The 13,869-nt window shown below is 41.1% G+C and overlaps 1 protein-coding gene and 1 pseudogene across 2 annotated transcripts in view; both read right to left on the reverse strand.

Annotated features, from left to right (window-relative positions):
- Positions 1-13,869, reverse strand: part of GPC4 (glypican 4) — a gene marked incomplete at its 3' end in the record, with an annotated part of 105,059 nt that overhangs the window by 17,783 nt on the left and 73,407 nt on the right. The window contains exon 3 of the mRNA XM_084258082.1: positions 1,234-1,625. Coding sequence (XP_084114208.1) covers positions 1,234-1,625 — 392 coding nt within the window. The remainder of the gene's footprint in view (positions 1-1,233; positions 1,626-13,869) is intronic.
- On the reverse strand, positions 6,717-7,417 carry LOC311186955 (protein FRG1-like; annotated as a pseudogene). Its single transcript has one exon. The product of its transcript is annotated as a protein FRG1-like (transcript).

Consider the following 13,869-nt stretch of genomic DNA (forward strand, 5'->3'; position numbering starts at 1 on the left):
TAACAACACTAAGATCAGTCTGCAAAGGTAACTTTGGCCCAGTACAATCTATTTTTTCACTGGTATTGAGTCATGGAAGGGCAGAGGTGAAATGTCTTCAAGAATTTCAAATTTCATCTTTGGTTGGGAGTGATGGGTGAATGAAGGAATCACAGTTTTTCACTTGAAATCTCGCTCCAACCCTGTCCTGCTGCATAGAACTGAGGAAAGCAAAGCTTCTCTGGAGCAACCAAATGGGAAAGGTAAAGCTGCACTCTGTCCCCTTCTAGAAGAGGGAGATTGTGTCACCACTGCTGACCAAGGCGGGCCCCCTGAGTAAAGAGGACTTTCTGAAAAGTACTGGACTGGTTCGAATTGAAATTTCACTTACAAATAAGGAAAATGTGGTTTGTTTCATCTGCCTCTGCCTACATATTGCCATTTCATCTTTGCTCATAATCTGGGAAACAGAACACAGCAGGTGGTCCACATTAAGTGTCACAGAAAGCCTAGCTGTGTGTTTCTTTCTCTGGAAGGGAAGTAAATAGGAATTAAAAAGAAGTGTTAAACCCATTATTAAAATTAAGTTTCCAAGCGATCAGGGAGCTGATGGTGCAAGGGGTTAAGACGCATCACTATGAAGCTATCCCCAGCCACTGCAGCAAAGGTTCAATCCCTGGCAGTGTATTTCAGTCAGTCAGCCTGTTCTGCTCCCCACTCTGTCACTGGTGAATCCTCTCAACCCCCCGTACCCCAGCTTTTGTGTGCATAAATAAATAAATCTTTTTTAAAATATTAAGGTTCCAAAGTGGAACCTATATCCTGCTTCTAAAAATAGCTACCAAGGAAACCCCTGGAAAAAAAAAATGACTAGAACTGAGACTACCCTGGGGGTGGGGTGTGGTGTGGAGGACTGAGAACAACGGACTGAGGTGGAGGACTCTGGGTGCTTGGGTGGTGGTGTGGAGTGCTGACACACTCCTGAAGAGGTGTGAGTCTATACCCCTAAATACATACAGTGTCCTAAGCCAATGTTAGCTCAATAAAAATAATACAATATAAAGAAGAGTAATACTGAGAGATGAGGGGGCTCAACACACTCTATCACTACGTAATGTGCAGGCGTAAAGACAAAGTATGAGAGAGAAGAGGTGATTACAGGAGCAATGGAAGCAACTGACTTGTCTACCTCACTCAAAACTTCTTTTGAAAAGAAACAAACCAGAGCAAACAAGGAATGCCAACAGCGCTTACCACAGAGACTTTGCTCACTACATCTCTGGCAACTGCCAAGCCTTGAGCAAAGGTGCGGGCCGCTACAAATGCACGAGTGACCTGCAGCTTCAGTTTCCGAGGGACGTCGCCAAAGGGCTTCAGCTGCTCAGTGTACTTGCTCACGCATTCCAGATACTCGTCTGTGAAATGGTATTGAGAGTTGACCAGGCGGAACATGCGCTCCAGAAGGCGGGCCCAGAAGTCATTGAGCATTTCTTCCAGGTTCACGTTCCCCGCCACATAGTAGCGCTTCAGCTCTTCGAAGAGATCTTTAAATAGCTCAGAATTTTGCATGTACAAGCGGCCATATGTCTTCACAAACATGTCATTCAGGGATTTCTCTGCATTTTCAAGTAGTTCTTTGAAGAATTCTAAGAACAAAACAAAAAAGGGGGTTTTAGTAATTGAATAACTGCTTTTAGGTATATCTGCAAACTGAAAAGGAGATCTGGAATAGAAATGGGAAAACATATTGCTATATAGGGTGAGTTTCTATTGGGGAATTCAGCATCTCTGATGATTTATAAATGAAAGAAAACCAATCTCACGACCTCACATGTGAATACGTGTATGAGGAACAAAACAAAATTTATCAACAACTTCTCAGGTGTCAATCTTTCTCTCTCTCTCTCTCTCTCTCTCTCTCTCTCTCTCTCTCTCTCTCTCTCTCACACACACACACACACACACACACACACAGTGTAAATAAGGAACTGGATAAAAATGGGTGCACAAAGTCTAAAACACACATTTTCCTAGAACATTTTAATGCAAGAATCTAAACCAAAGTTAATAATGTCTTCTAATTGCAACCTGACACCAGAACAGGTGTTTTCAAAAGATGTTTTCCTTGGACACAGTTTTTTTCTTTTCTTCTTCTTACATCTGCATGACATGCAAGAAAGCCGCCTGGGAAGTGCTTGAGGCCAAGAAACATAATGAAACACTCTTAGAATTGAGCACATAAGTTCCTTGAAAATAAGTTCTTAAGCGATCCCTCTAACATTAGTACAAAGTAAAGTTCCCAAGTTGACTCTGTGTTCTTAAAATTCATCCAGTAACATCATGAGATTTGGGGGTGAATGGGGAGAGACTGAATCACAGATTTGGTATATTTATAAGACAACATGGAAAAATAGATATAATTAATACCTGGTTATTTCAGATTTAATTTTTGGCTGCCACATACCAATGCTTAAGTGGTAAAGATTTTAATCTCTTAAGTAGAAATGACAAATTAGTTTCTTCTGAAGTTTTTCTCAGGAAGTTCAATAATGAGAGAAGCTAATAGTGTTTATCTGTTGTTAATCAGTCTTCAAGAATCTCTTCCCTGGTATAAACATAAACACCTCATGATATCAAATTTATAAGCAGGAAATATAATAAATAGCCAAGCAAAATATAAGAACCACATCAAATAAGAAACTGCCTCGGAGTGAGGAACAGAAAATATAAAGCCTCCTTTAAAGTCAGACAAACATTCACGAGCTTATCAACATGCAATGGTGCTCTGAAACCATTCTCTTCTCATGTTGGGTGGGCAGATCAAAGGCTGACAACAAATTCCAAAGTTTCTCAAAACCTGGACTGAATCCACTGAAACCTTTTAAAGGAAATGTGTGTGACCTTCCTTAGCTCTAAGAGATCCCACCCCTGTGCCCCCAACTCATCACCACATGGTGTTGAGGCTTGGGCTAAAGCCCATACTCCTCTGGATTCCCATTTTCCAAATTTTGTGCGTTGGTAGGGTCTTTTTGGAGGGGAAGGGATGAGGTGGTCTCTTCTTTCCTTTCTGTCTAGTTTTCATTCTACTACCACTTGTCTCTTATTTCCTGATGTTTCTTTTCTGAGAGAAAAAAGGAGAAATAGAAATGGATTCCCCCTGAAACATCCACAAATAGGCAGATCAACTCTTCATCTCCATTACAAGTGCAGAGCCTGACATTTTACCTATACTCTCTCCCTGGAAAAAAGCCAGAAAGTATACAAGGAGCTTGAGGAAGCACCTCCAAACCCTGAGTGGTCCCTGGATGGCCATGCCTCGGAAGTGCTTGTCAGAAATGCAAGTTCTTGGGCCCAACCTAAAACGAGTAAGATATCCTGGGGGTAGGGCACAGTCATCTGTGATTCTGCTGGACCTAAAGTTTGAGAATCACTGTTCTAATAAAAGTCTCCTGTATCCCCTTCTCACTAGCAATCACCTCCAGCTTGGGGGCTATGTTCAATGCAAAGCATGAATGTTTTAATTAGGGAAAATGTCCTTCCACTGCATAGTGATTTCAAAAAGTTTTCTTGCATTCTTGAACGTGACTTCAGCTTTGGGGACAAATTTTCATGTGTGGAAGTGTCTCTCAACTAACTGTCAAGATGCAAAGTTGGAGGCTCGAAGGGTTTAAAAAAAAAAAGATATTAACTGTCTTCTGGACTACCTCCCAGACCTTACCTGTATCACTAGTACCCCTGCCAAATGGTCCTGGTTCATCAGAGGCAAAAAAGTAGGTACATTGAGTTCTGTGTTATTACACATCCAGTGTGTTGCACACACAGCTGACACATTGGAAAAATAAAGAACTGGTCAGTGAGATCAATATGAAAATCTCCTGTCATTCCAGTGCACTTAATATCTCATCATCTAAAAGCAGATTCCAAAGGGAAGCATAGGTCCTTTCCTATAATGGATTTTTACTGTATTGTTCATGAAATTGGCACACATCATTTAGGGTCGAAATAGGATATAGAGAATTATCTGACTTGGGCTTTCAAGGCTCATTTAGTCAGCAATTCTAACTATTCCACTTGCATTTCTAATGAATGGCATTTACAGTGGTTCTGCTTTTAAGGGTGGGGCAGAGCGGCATGTCAAGCTCAGTTTTCCTGTATTACTTCTATAAAATGTCAGTTCATCCTTTAGGCATTAAAGTGCTCCAGGTTAGGGCCTTCCCTGGTGGCGAAGGTGGTTGAGTGCCGCACTGTGAAGCTGTCCACAGCCTCTGCAGCGCCGGTTCGATCCCGGCCAGCCAGGGAAGGTCCCACATGGACCCTGAGCAGTGTATTTCGTCAGTCTGCCTGTTCTGTTTCCCGCTCTGTCTCTGGTGAATCCTCTTGCCCTCCGGCGCATCTGGCCTATACTCCAGGCTCTTGTATAAATAAATAAATCCTTTAAAAAAAAATAAAGTGCTCCAGGTTAAACACTAAGATGCTGACTATTTTATAGAAAAAAAAATCATTCTTAGAGCTCCTCATCCTGGTTGAGCTTTGGGTTGATGTCGCTAATGTAGGTAGTTCAGAGTACTAGAGAAATCAATCAATGAAGAGACTGATTTCAAAGCTACTTGTCCACCTGTTCGCTGTCTTATTTGCCTGCTGTCCAACACTACCATGGAGCACACTTCATTTCCCATGATTCAAATCCTGTCTCAGAAGGTTTTGGGGTGTGTGTGTGTGTGTGTGTGTGTGTGTGTGATGTGGGTTTATACTTGTAGCAAATTAGCTTGGTACTACATACATGCTAAATTCTAAATCATTTGATCAATCAGAAAACTGATTTCCTTTCCTAAAATCTGACAATTTAATCCCTCCAAAAGGCTATGATATTTGACAGGTATTTACTGAGTAGCTATTATGAGCTCAAGCCACAGCATACAGCTTTCACGTGCATCTTAACCTTCCTGCCCAATCAGACTATAATGCCAATTTCTAGAAATACAAACTTCCTCCATCCAATTTACCTTTATTATATTGCCACTCTCCATGCATGGTTTTATGGGTGTATCTGAGATTTTAAAGCATATAACAATTTTCAATTACTCATTTCCTATAGTAGGCTTGAAAATATCCTCGTATGTCACCTACAGGAGTCAACAGAACAAAAAATCTAGGGATCCAAAAGACTCAAACTATTTCTCCTTAGATTTAGTTACACTGGTACACGGGACTACTCTACCCATGCTTTTTGTCTCAGAGAGACCTTGTAAGGATGACAGAACTGAAATTCCAAAATCCATACCAATTAGGTACAACATCAACCAAAGTACAATAATTTGTGGTAAGATGAGGGGGAAAAAAAAACAACATTGCATCTTTTCTTGTCAATGACTAACAGGACACAGATTAAACATTCAAAACTCAGGGTCAGGGTCAGATCTTAACTGCTAAATAAGAACTCTCAGGGGTCCTCTCTGGTGGCCTAACAGTTAAGTCTCAGAGATATCACTGCTGAGGCCTGAGTTTGATCCCCAGCCAGGGACCTAACCCAAAATGTGTAGCAGACTTCTGTCTCATCCGCTGCTCCCCTCAGCAGTGTATTTCAGCAGATCTGCCTGTTCTCCCCACTCTGTCTCTGGTGAATCCTCTCACCGCCAACCCCCCTCCCACCTCTGGCCTACATCCCATTTCTTGTATGCATAAATAAATAAAAACTTTTTCAAAAAAGAAAACTCAGTTTTACTCATCCATTCTCTCACCCAAGATCAAATACTTAATGCAGAACATAGCAGCTATATTTGCAAAAAAAAAAAAGAAAATTAGACAAGCATTTTACTGACTGAAACCAAAATGAAACTTCAGTTTAGGACAATCTCCTCCTCTATCTTGCATTTTGTGGTCAACCCTGTATAAATATTTAACTGGCACTTTGCTCTATCGCGACATAATCCCCCGTCTCCAGAGTACCTGCTAGTGCCCAGTGCACTAAAAGGACATGAACTTGACTGACGTTCCTCACTGATATAGCACATCAAGAGCCTGCTCCTGGGATGACAAGTCAACTGCCAGCTGCAGCCTTATTCGGGGCTGTTAACATATCAAAGGGGATCCTGCCAGTTTGAACAGGACTTTCTTCCCAAGGTTAATTTTATTAGTTAATGCATTTTGAATGCTAAAGCTCCAAGTGAGTAAATACATCTCTCTTTGGTGGCCAGGGACACAGACCAGCAATGTAAGGTCGTTTTCAAAGGGCCTCCTTCCATTTCTACTCCCAGTATCAGCTACCAATTTGCATTAAGCACAGTCTTTCTTCTTCTCAAACAGAAGTACCCAGAGAAGGCTTGAGTAAGTCTAAGTAGGCTACAAAGCTGGAGACACCACTTGTGAGTGATCTATATACTAACCTCCTGCTGTGTCTATATGGTCTAATATACAAACCTCACAATATCTGCTCAGGGTCTACTATCAAGAGAAAAGCCAGGCCACAAAAAGCACAATCAGTTATGATTCCAATTTGCAGGTATATGAATAATCCACCCGTGTCCAAAAAGAAAAGATTTGAGATGAATACAGATGTGGTGGACTGTGGAGGAGCAGAGGTGATTGTTTCTGATGTAAAATTTCTCAATTTCCTTCTCCTCAATTTCCATTTCCATTGATTATTCAGAAAAAAAAAAGACAGTAACAAATCTACACTGGTTTGTATATTGTTTTGATAATACCAAATTTGTACTGGTCATTTGCAGTATCTGTCAACTTCAACTTGGCTCTCCTGTCCACAAATGTTTCCTATAAAAATTCATCTTTCTGGGCCTTTTAAAGACGTTACTGTCTTTAATTATTCTAAGAAGTTTGTGGTCTTGGAAACTCTGAAATTTCTTTACATCATTGATTTCACACTGTTTAACATTTCCTTTGTCTTCTTGGGGTTAGGTCACCTTTCTTCTTGGTTTCTCTTCCAGCACAGAATCTAATCTAATCATCATTTCTTCTTCTGCTGTTTTACTTTTTGCTTGTATAACTACTGCTTCATTGCATCACATAAAGCAGCTATTTAAGGCCAGTAAAGCAACTTTTCCATCTTGAAAGATTGGCTCTCTTTGGTCCAATCACATTGGAATGTCCAATAACAAATCCAACTGAAATAATGAGTATTTTCCAGCCTGATTTCAGGACAATTCTGGCATCAGACAATTTGACAGCTATCAGCTGCTCCGGAGGACTATATTCCTCATCAACTTCTTTATGTGAAGTTCCCAGTATAAAAAGTCCATAGTCAAGTACATGTATGTAGGTACCTTTATCCATTTCAATTTCTTTGATTCCTGAAATTTCACCAAAATCTGTTCCCATCCACCAGGTTACAACAATATCAAGCTGGGTTTCTTCATTCTCCTCTCTTTTTCTCTTTCTATCCTTGCTTTTTCTTTTTACCTTTTTTCTTGATTTCCCTGAGCATGAATTTTGGCCATGGTTCCAGTGACACTTCTGCTCTCCTCAATTTTTTTTTAAAGATTTATTTTTATTTATTTATTGTTCATACAAGCACTGGGTACAGTCAGAAGCGCAGGAGGGTGAGAGAATTCACCAGAGCCAGCAGGGAGCAGAACAGGCAGAAGGACCGAAGCACACTGCTGAGGGGAGCAGCGGGCGGCAGGAGAGGTCTGCGCGCCATGTGGGACCCTCCTCAGGTGGCCGGGGAGCAGCCGGGGATCGAACCAGCACTGCAGAGGCTGCGGGCAGCTTCACAACCCAGCGCTCAACCGCTGCGCCACCGGGGAGGCCCACTCTCCTCAATTTTTATAAACATTTTATAACTAGAAAAATAAAATTCTTTCATATTTTCAAAAATAACTTTATTTTCCTTTATTCTCTTCATTCAACATAACTGCTGCTGGCTTTGATTTTTCTACTTTTGCCTAATTGTCTACAGTGAGCATTCTGATACTTAAAAGAAAACCCCAACATTATTTTTAAAAACCATCAAAGCAGGATCTCCCTGGTGGAGCTGCAGGTTGAGCATAGTGCTGTGGAGTTGTCCGAAGCCTCTACAGCGTGGGTTCTATTCCTGGCCGGCCAGGGAGATTCCCACATGGCACGGCGGACCTCTCCTGTCGCGCCTGCTGCTCCCCTCAGCAGTGCTTTCAGTCTGTCTGCTTGTTCTGTTCCCTGCTCTGTCTCTGGTGAATCCTGTTACCCGCCTGGACCTCTGGCCTGTACCCCAGCTATTCTATAAATAAAAAAATAAATAAATCTTTTAAAAAAAAAATCAAAGCACTTCTAAATTTTTTCATAAAAATACATTTTTTTTCCTGTATTCATTTCGAATTGCAGCAATTTGAAAAATTTAGAAAAGAAGAAAATATAGGAGCGTCCCCGGTGGTGCAGCAGTTGAGCGCTGGGTTGTGAAGCTGCCCACAGCCTCTGCAGCGCCAGTTCGATCCCCAGCCGCCTGGCGAGGGTCCCACATGACACGCAGACCTCTCCTGCCGCGCCCACTGCTCCCCTCAGCAGTGTACCTCAGACCTTCTGCCTGTTCTGCTCCCTGCTGGCTCTGGTGAATTCTCTCACCCTCCTGCGCTTCTGACTGTACCCAGTGCTTGTATAAATAAATAAATCTTAAAAAAAAATAAAATAAAACTTCTTAAAAAAAAAGAAAATATAAGTCATCCATAATCTCACCACTAAAAGTAAGTAACAATGGTTTATTAAATATCCTTCCTGTGTATTTCCTATGGGGATATAGATTGTCACGTGGTTGAGGTAATATTGTATTTACAACCTGTTCTCATGTAACACTGTATGGTTATCATTTTCTGCATGATTAAACATTCTTCCAAAACATTTCTTACAACCATATACTATGACATCGGATGGGCATGCGAAGATGTAATTTCATGGGACATATAGGTTGGTTTTCTATACTTCACTATTATAAACAATACTGTGATGAACATCCTTGTGCGTACCTCTCCATGCAGAATCTTTCTTTCTTTGAGACATACCTAGAAATAGAATTATTTACTCAAAGGGCATGATGAGTGTATTGAAAACCTCTGCCACATTGCCAAACTGACCTCCCCAAAATGGCTTGCCCATGAAACTCCCTCCCTGCTTGAGTCATATTTATTACAAGAGTTACAAATCCTCTGCTAATTCTTTCCAGAGAGAGGGTGATGGAGATGGGTAGGGACAATGAACAAGAAAGGCCTGACTGGCTTGGGAATTCTCTCAATCAAGTTGAGGCAGTTGTAGAACAAATAAGCCCTTTTCTTTGCCCAGACAGAGAGACACATAGAAAGAGCGGGTGGGCAGAGATGAACAAGGTCGGCAACTCTCAGGCTCAAAGTGCAATGAACCAACACAGTTGATAAAAGGAGTGGTGTTGAAGCTCTTCAATTTATTTACTGGCCCCAAAATAGATCAGCTGCTTCTCCCCAATGCCATGTCTTCTTAAGAAACCTAAGTTAACAGCTGCCACCCCCCCTGCAAGTGCTCAAGCAGTCCAATCGGGTGAGACAGCCAATGTGAGAGTCACAACTGGTCACACCAGATAACAACTCAAAAGGCAGAAAACCTTTGTCAGTACAGAAGTGGGTGTCTTTTGTCTGGGCTCTTGATTTGATTTGATTACAGTAGGCTGCTAGTTCCTCATTCTCATCAAGTTTCACTGAGATGATAAAATTATGAGCAAAAAGATCCTGCATTTTAGTTTCTTTTATGTGGAAGGAGAAGAAAATATAAGTGTAAAGGGAACAGCAGCAGTGCCGTCCAACAAAATCAAAGACAGTAGCTTGATCTGGAAGGAATACTTCATGTGCAGGAAGGCCAGCACACCTTGGGTCTTTAACGGCTCGAACTGCTCATCCTGTGAAACGGTGCTGCTGAACGATAGACGAGGTTGAGAAAAGCAACACATTGTTTTCTTTTACTGTCTTAATGAATGAAATCTGAGGGGAGGATTAAAAACCAATCATATGTTATGTTGTCCTGACACATTTGTTTTGAGAAAGTGTAAGGCCCTTTTCCCAAGGTAAAAATCTCCCAGGAGGTCTTTAGTTAAGTCAATACTGGCTGCACTTCGCAAAAGACAATAATAAGACTCTTACTGAAAAATAGCTACTAAGGTCAGGGATCAGGAAAATTCCAGAAATTTCAGTTTAGCTAATGGCCATGAAGCTTATTTGGATGAATCTGTCTTTTAAGGTGAGTGGCCAGCTCCCTCCCACTGAGGTCATAACTTTCATGGGCCTGTGAATTCTAATGCCTTCAGCCCCCTTAGCCTCCATGCTGGCTTTCCTAATGGCCTAATGAAGTAATGGCCGGTATAAACTATGGAAAATTTTCAGTCTGTGATTAAAAACACAGATTTGGCTAAACCTGAAGGCTGCTTCATGTCCTGCCTCTGTGAAATGATAGAAAACAAGCAGGCTTGAGGGCTCGAGGGAAGGGTGGCCACTCTGATTACACTTGGCCCATGAAGATAGATGGGACAATTATTTCTTTTATGTGCGTTTTCAGCTAATTCAGAAAATGTCTACTATTATTCGAGTTAACAAGCTTCAGGCTCATGGGAGGGTTTTCAAAGACCTGGTGAAAGTAGCGGAGAGTTAAGAAATGATAGGAGGAAAATAGAGGGCGTAGCATACAGACGGCTAATTAACATCTCGTAAGACCTTTCACTAAAGCAGCTGGTCTAGTCACATATTCAGAAGATTTGCAGAATTTTTAGAATTGAAAGGGTCTTTAGAGAGCATCTAGCTCAACCCCTCATTTTATGGATGGGAAAACTGAGACTCAGTTAATTGCCCCAGGTCACCGTGGGTTCACCACAGAAGCAGGCTGACAATTCAGTGCACACTGCCTCCGGTCCAAAATTGTTAATTTTGCTCTTAAAATGACAAATTAAAGGTGGTTTCCCAATAGACTAGCATCACACATCTCTATTTCCTTTAAGATTTCTTTTAAAGTATCTAGCCAAAAAAATGTGATTCGGGGAGTTGTTTAGCAGTAATATATCTTCCTAGTTGCTACCTCATTGCTACTCTGTAATCCAGAAATATATTTAACATGGCAGCTCTAATCTTCTTAATCTATTTGGGTTGTTTGATTTAACTGTGCTTCTTTTTAAAACAACTAGTCTTTCACAAAAAGCGACATTTTGGGGTGGGTCTTTATGTTGTGGTCCTAAAACACGGATTATGCCGCACTTCCATTATTTCTGTTCCCTTTGCCAAGCAATTCTTTCAAAGTCCCCAGAACTATCTTATTAGCATATTCATAAGACAACTGATTCAGCTATGTTAATTAGCTATTCTACTTTTAAAAATTCCTGAAACTGGCCAAGAGGGGGAGCAGCTAGCTCTGTCACTACCACCTCCTAGTTCTATACCTCAAGCCTAGGATGGTAAATTTTATATTGAACATCTAAAACTAAAGAGTGGATAAAGAGGATTACAGTGCAGTAAAGTAAAAAGGTAAATCCTTAAACTCTAAAGCACAGGTTTTCAAATCTAGGAAACCTGAGTTCTGCAGGGGGTAGGAATGTGTACTAGCAAAGGAAGTGGTACCTCACACCTAACATAAGAGAAGTAGCCTGGGCTCGGAGTTACCACTTTGAATTAACACGGTGTGCTTGGTGACAGCAAGAAAAAGAAAAAGAAAAGGGAAAAAAAAAAAAAAAAAGCTCTCCTTGAAAGCTGTTTGATCCAGATGCTAGTTTTGTGTCCCTTGGCAATTTCCTCAGTCCCTGACCACCACTTTTATGACTGCTTAGACAATTCTTTGCACTAAGCACCCCAGACACACTTGGGTTTCTGGGAATTAAGACTGCTCCTATACAATTTCAGTTAACATCTTTTAACGCCTTGAGGAGCGTTGGCAAGACCTAAACACCATTCAATCAAACAATCAATAAATCCAGCACCAACTTGAGAATTACCATTTGTTGGATACTAGTCAACTAAGGTTTTACCACATAAAATGATCTAATGGCCTCAGAAAACCCAATTTGGAGAAAATATGCAACATATCCCAGTTACGTTCTGATCTCCAGATCAAGAACATTTTCAGCTTCTACTCCCTCAAACAAAAAAAATCTATGCTCACTATTGTCTATGCCATATTTTAATTTGAAGTAAGAAGAAACAAACTGGAGTTTATAATCATTTTTTTATGACCACTTTGGAAACTGATAAAGAAACAGTGTTAGCACATTTTATTCAATGTGAAGCCTGACAGTGAAGGGCAAGAAAAACTGTTTTTCTGTCTTTTTTAAAAGGACATATGTTAACACTTACTGAGATAAAGTTTCTCTGTATGGCTTTTTAAAAACTACACATTGGAATGATAGGAGTAGCGCTATGAAACCGTGGGGAGCAAGAAGGAGAAAGAATAGCTCAACCAGCAGGCCCACAGGCGAGAAGAGTCACGAATGTGTGTGGGCTCCACCCCAGGCAGAGATTGTCTCACAAGAAATGGGGCAACTTGGAGGAGGTGGCCACGCCATTAAGCTGCCAACAGGACGGACATTACTCAAGAGCAGGATTTATTCCTTCTCATTTCCAGAGTTAGGCCCCCATAGTGGTAATTTTTAAAATATAGCACCTCAAGTTTTCAAAGATAATTATCTGGTTATCCACGTCTTCTCTTCAAAATAAAAGCACATACCCAGGCTATTGTCGCAAATGCGAACACCATTGTTTTCACTAACCATAAGAGTGACGAAGAGGGCCTCCCTGGTGGCGCAAGGGGTTAAGCACCGCACTATGAAGCAGTTCGCAGCCTCTGCAGCAAGAGTTCGATCCCCAGCTGGCCAGGGAGCAACCCACATGGCACAGCAGACCTCTCCTGTCTCTCCCACTGCTCCCCTCAGCAGTGTGTTTTAGTCAGTCTGACTGTTCTGTTCCCCACTCTGTCTCTGGTGGGTCCTCTCACCTCCCCCTTATCTCTGGCCTGTATCCCAGCTCTTGTATGCATAAATAAATAAATCTTTAAAAAAAAAAGAGAGGTAGAGGTGGTCTAGTGATGGATTTTGCCAGTAACACCATCCTCATGCAGTTATTAAACTCTTTACAGCTAGAGCACGTGTGTTGGTGGCTTGAGAAAATAAACGGGATAGATAGATACAGAAGCTCTTTTATCCATCCAAGGAAATGAAATTAAGGCTACACACAATTTTGCATCCAGAGTGTTGGGGAAAAACGGGTAAGAATAACTGATATGCCGGACAGAAAAAAAAATGTTCAACAACATTACAAATTAAATATGCTTTTGTGGTCTAGCCTGGGAACCTAACTAACACTTATTAAATCAGTTATAAGTTTCAAATAACAAATCTCAAAGCCAACATTTGAAATACAACCTGTTCTTTAGCTGGGGACTGCCTTATCAGCTATATCAAATCTAATTTAGTTCAACTTCTCACCATGGTAACAAGCCCTTTGCAGAAATACTCAAAGACATTTCACATCTCGAAAATTTGCCTTGTACTTCTTCACCACACATAATGTCAAGAAAAGCATGCTTCAAAGGTACTATGTAATTAGAATGGCCTTTAAAACAGGCACAAAGGAAATCATTCCTATTAAAATTAAATCCACTTCATGACAATCTTCCAACTGAGTGAACGGTGCCAGAGAATCCTGAGGTGTTCTGGACCCCATACTCGAGTTGCTAAAGTCTGTTCTTGCTAACATTGCTTCAGATATGATGGAAGTGTCTGTCGTTTGGTTCATCTTGGCAATTTCCTCACTATTTAAAGCAAGTATGCATGTGAGAATCCTGTTTGGCACAGGGGACTGAAATGGGTTTGGTTGTGGCTTTGCACAGACAAAGCCAGAGCACTAGCAAAAACCGGGCCAGGGATGGAACCCAGTTAGTTTACTACTACAGTCTAGTAGCTGCTTCTGG

The sequence above is a fragment of the Talpa europaea genome (assembly GCF_964194135.1).
Source record: "Talpa europaea genome assembly, chromosome: X".
NCBI classification, from domain to species: domain Eukaryota; kingdom Metazoa; phylum Chordata; class Mammalia; order Eulipotyphla; family Talpidae; genus Talpa; species Talpa europaea.